General features: G+C 41.7%; 1 protein-coding gene across 1 annotated transcript in view; it reads right to left on the minus strand.

Moving 5' to 3' along the window:
* Positions 1 to 4,623, minus strand: part of tbx22 (T-box transcription factor 22) — a 6,065-nt gene extending 1,442 nt beyond the window's left edge. Inside the window, exons 1-5 of the mRNA XM_031858164.1 lie at positions 4,398 to 4,623; positions 3,720 to 3,954; positions 2,340 to 2,441; positions 2,074 to 2,248; positions 382 to 546 (exon numbers count right to left, since the gene is read on the minus strand). Coding sequence (XP_031714024.1) covers positions 382 to 546; positions 2,074 to 2,248; positions 2,340 to 2,441; positions 3,720 to 3,954; positions 4,398 to 4,623 — 903 coding nt within the window. The remainder of the gene's footprint in view (positions 1 to 381; positions 547 to 2,073; positions 2,249 to 2,339; positions 2,442 to 3,719; positions 3,955 to 4,397) is intronic.
* Positions 4,624 to 4,943: the final 320 nt, after the last annotated feature.

Below are 4,943 nucleotides of genomic sequence, written 5' to 3' on the forward strand. Positions count from 1 at the left end.
CACACACACACACACACACACACACACACACACACACACACACACACCCGCCCCGAGCAACTGAAAAACCAGGACACTGTAATTCATGATTTTGCTGAGACCACAGAAAAGTTGGCCTCGTCACCTCCATGATGTTCAGATTAAAGCATCGATTGGATCACTGAGGAATATTGCAGACTCTGCGTGCATGAGAAGATGTTGGCTTTCTTAATATTTCTGGCACATAAAGCATGTAAATATGCAACATCACATATACAGCGGATTCTAAATTCAGATGTTTGAAAACAGCAGATGACTACACATTTTGATTGTATCGTATTATTCTGTTTCAACAGTCAAATCCATAGTTTGTGATCATGCTACAGAGTATTTGGGTGTTACCTGTTGGTTCTGATAAGCCGTGACTGTGGTGAACTCCGTTTCTGGGAAGGAGAAGCTGTGGACTCCTTCAGCAGGCAGCGACTGGATCTGTGACAAGTCCATGCGCGGGTCGTGCCGGATGATGTGCACACGTGGCTTGTATTTATGCATCGACTGGAGAATAATCTGGACGGAGAGATGAGGAGGACCCGTTATGTTTTACAACAAACGGGCTGCAACTGAGGTTTCAGGTCACTGTCAATAAATATCAAGATGATTTTTTCAGATAACTGATTAATCGTTTGGTAAAATGAAATGTCAAATAATAGTGAATAAGATCCTTCACACTTTCCTGAAACTCATCAAATTGTTTTTTCTTCGTCCAAAAACCCCAAAATATCCAATTTACTATCACATGAGAGAGTTGAGAGACTGGAATCAAAGAACCTTTAGCTTGGAAAATAAAACCATATTAAACTCTATAAAAATAAAATGATCCGAATAGCTGTTGTAACTTTTCCCTCAATTAACTAGATGTTTAACCGACCAAAATATTAACATTTAAAAACTGTGGGAAATGAGCGAATGAGTTCAGCTACACAAACAATATGTGTAATATGATAATAGAACAAAATAACATGTAATGTATAGGCACCATAGTCTATAACAACACAATGTAAAATAGTATTACAGCAGCTGTTACGTACTGTTAAAACTAAAACTAAGAGTTAGCTAAAATGTGCTATTCAATATATAAAACCAACAAATCATCAAATATAATTCAATCAGTGTGCAAATATTAATCAACTAACCATTTCATGGAAATTGACAGGATTTTTATTTGACATCTCTAAAAAAATGAAACAAAGGAAAAAATTATGACTTATTTATCCCAAAACTGAATTTTGCAGTTTATAGAGTAGCTTTTCTTGTGTTATTATTATTATTATTATTTTTATAAACAGCCAGAGTAAAATGGTAAATTACATGAATTAACAGTTTGACCGCTGTGTCTAAAACTAAAATGTTCCTTTTTAGCCTGTAGGAGCCAAGTAAAAATAATGTAATAAGGTTTCACAAGAAAAATCGGATTCATTCTAAAATTCACAAAGCAGCTAAACTAACAAATGTATTATGAACAAGACAATCAACACTTCTTATTTAGTGTTCAAAATAAGCATACGAGTTCCAGACAAGGTGGTAAACTGACCACAACACCATCAGGGATTTCTACATTCCTCCATCGTTTACCAGAATAATGAATCCCCCAAACACACCAACTCCAGCGTGGTTTTATAAACACGAGGATCAAGTGAAAAGCCACCTACAGCCTCCAGTCACCACATCCGTCACACCTGTATACATCGCTGAACCTTTACAGGATTTCCTCTTCCTTTATCCCTAAAGGCAGAGGCCCCCAGGCGTTCCTCTCTAAAGGAACGCTCCAGTACGAGACATGGGGTTCAACATGTGTCTGAAGTTGACCCTGCTGCGCCTTTACCATCTACACATATACCATACGGCAGAAATGAACAAATATAAATAAAGGAAATAATATATTAAAATAATTTTGGGTTAAAAAAATAATCCTATTGTTAGACATTAAAATCACACATATAAGCTGTGGACCCACTGGTCACTATCTGTTAGTTGGACAGAGACAGAGAGAGAGAGAGTAAGAGAAGGCAGCGCATGCTCAGATGGGTTACCTACATGCGCCTTATCGTCCATCTCGTTGTTGGTGAGTTTGACTCGGTCAAAGCTGATGACCTGACGCATCCACGTCTCTCCCGCGCACGGCGAGTCCGGGTGCACGTAGAGCCTGGGAGAGATGCACGAGTGGTCCGTGTTTCCGGCCACCATCCACTGCGAGCTGTGGTACACGTACCTGCCGGCCGGGGCGTAGATATATGAGTAAATAAACGCATAGACGCAGCGGGAGTTTAACTACTTTAATACACTCACACACATGCACACACCTGTAGCGTTTCGAGTCCACGGGCATGACGTCCATTGCGATGTAGTACTGCTGGCACGGGTCCAGGTTGCGCACTTTGACGCGCACAGAGGGGAACATTCTCCTGACGAGAGGTGAGAGAAGAAGCGCAGCACGTTCATCTGATATCCGAGTCGTGTTTTATTCTTTTTAAAACCTTTCTGAAAAAATGGAGTCTATCCTAAAACCGCACAGAAGATCAGCTAGCGGTTAAATCCAGAGTCCTCGAGGGGACACGAGGGCATCTTCACCATCGAGATTTATAGCGCGTGTTCTCCGTATATTGTGGAAACGGAAGCTAGACTTCAGCAGGTAGTTATGTACCAATAACTCATTTCTGGAATTAAAAAAACAAACAGAAGAAGACGCACATGGCCTGCTATTACACAGCACAATGTAATTTCGTTGAAACTGACAGATACAGTTATTCTAATCGATCTATACCAAAGAACACCCACGTGCCATACGATTATTATGTCATCGATAATCCTGGATCATATTTAATAGGTCTTCTTTTAAATTGTGTCCCGGTAAATAGAGTTTGATTCAGTTCGACTAAATGCAATAATTCAACAATAATTATTTTTTTGTTCCAAAGATCAGCTAGACAAAATAAATATACCATCACATTATAAGTATATATGTCCACATGTTAACCCAATCAAAGGACACAGTGAATACTTAACGTCTGGTGTGTGGCTTATATATTTGAATAAACTGCTTATACATCTGATCGGCTGCAGCGCGTTCAGAGTCGTTCTACACCTGATAAACGGGCACCATGTGACCGCAGGACAGTTCATGTAAATATCATATCATCATATCACTGACAGTGAACTATACAGCTTGTTTTTCATGTATAACTGACACCTGAACACGTAAACGATGACATGACCGAGAATGGAAGATTCTAATTTTTTTAAACAAAAAGTTAGATTTTCCCTATTTGAGTAAGGCCCCATGGGCCTGCTCTTATTCCATGAGATTAAAGACGATTGCTTGTTTTTATCATACTGAGAGAAATTATATATTATAAAGTATTTATTTTGTTTAAAGAGTAAAGGATCCCATTCAAAATACCATCAGGGATTTTGTTTTGTTTTAGCTGCTGTCTGTTTTTACAATAATTAAGTACATATATACAAGTAATAATATATATATATATCATTATGAATAGACCCAGCCGTTGCCTGTCAGATGTTGTTCCTCTTGTCCCCGGATATGTTGGCCGAATAGGTGTGAACGTTTTGCAGAATAGAAACAAACATAAAGCCTTAAAGCCCAGTTTACAGCAGCGTTAATCCGCTCCATAATATACAGATCACTGTAAAGTCTGTCTCCCTTATCCAGATTTTGTTTTTACCTGCCAGCTTTGGTGATGATCATCTCGGTGCCGATCTCGTAGAATCTCTTCCACAGCTCGGAGCCCTGCAGCTCTGCCCGGACCTCTCTGTCCGGGCGGCAGTCGCTCTCCTTCAGCTTGCTCTCCTCTCCGCTGGGGTCCGCCTCTTCGGCCCCTGATCCGACGGTCTGTCTCTCCGGGTCACAGCACGTGTCCTCTGCCCTCTTCATCTGGCTGACTGGATGTTCGTTCAGGCCTATACAAGGGGCAAAGACTGGGATCAGTGAGGCGCTGACAGAAAACAAGCCTGGTACCGTTTTGTTTTCATAAATCATTTAGGCCTACACGTTGCAACTTTTACTTTTTTTATTTAAAGTGTGTAGATATAAATAATGTATAGTCTTTTAAAAAGGAACAGGAAGTTGCTGAAATGTTTGTTTGAGTGAAAACAAAACGTTTTTTCCCTTTGAAAAATACTTTTATTTGATCATTTTGGTTTTAAGATGACAAAACATTAAAAAAAAAGTTTATTTGTCAAATTGTCAAATGTAGGAAATGGAAGAAATAAAAGGTCTGACGGGGCAAAATAACTTGTAAACTGACGACTGCATTTCCACAGCTTGTGCGTAAAATGCGTGTAGGCCTACATTAAAGCAATGAACTGATCGTAAAAACCCAGCAGTCCTTCTGCCTCCTCACCGGTGAAGATGCTCGTATCGTTGCCGGTGTCTCCAGCTGAACTTGACTCGTGTCCCTCCGACACTTTCATCCTCTTGCAGGGTTTCCCGACCAGCGCCTCCACCGAAAACGCGTGAGCCCGGGAACTCAGACCCTGCATCTTGGCGACAGATCCCGTCTCTCTGCGGGTCCTATATCCGTCTGAACTTTGACTTTGCCCCGCACAAGGTTCGGCGTCCCGGCGCATTCAGGACAGGACGGGGTAGAACAGGCAGCAACAGCAGCAGCAGCAGCAGCACCTCAGGGAGCCCCTCTTCTCTCACGGCGGCTCCGTGACGCTGCGTAATTGATCCGGTGCATTCCCATGTGTTCTCCGAGACGCGCGCCCTCATCCAAAAATCCTTGATTGTTGGCACGCCTCTCCTCCTCACTACAATACTTTCCCTTCTCCCCCTTTATCCGTTTCCGTGTCTCCCCTTTAATTCCTCTCTGCCTCACAGAGGGCTTGTTCCTTTCGTCCCTCTGTGCGCGTCACGGAGATGGGAGGGAAGAGCGCAGCGTGCATTC

The sequence above is a fragment of the Anarrhichthys ocellatus genome, unplaced genomic scaffold (assembly GCF_004355925.1).
Source record: "Anarrhichthys ocellatus isolate YVR2014 unplaced genomic scaffold, GSC_Weel_1.0 scaffold19, whole genome shotgun sequence".
Taxonomy (NCBI): domain Eukaryota; kingdom Metazoa; phylum Chordata; class Actinopteri; order Perciformes; family Anarhichadidae; genus Anarrhichthys; species Anarrhichthys ocellatus.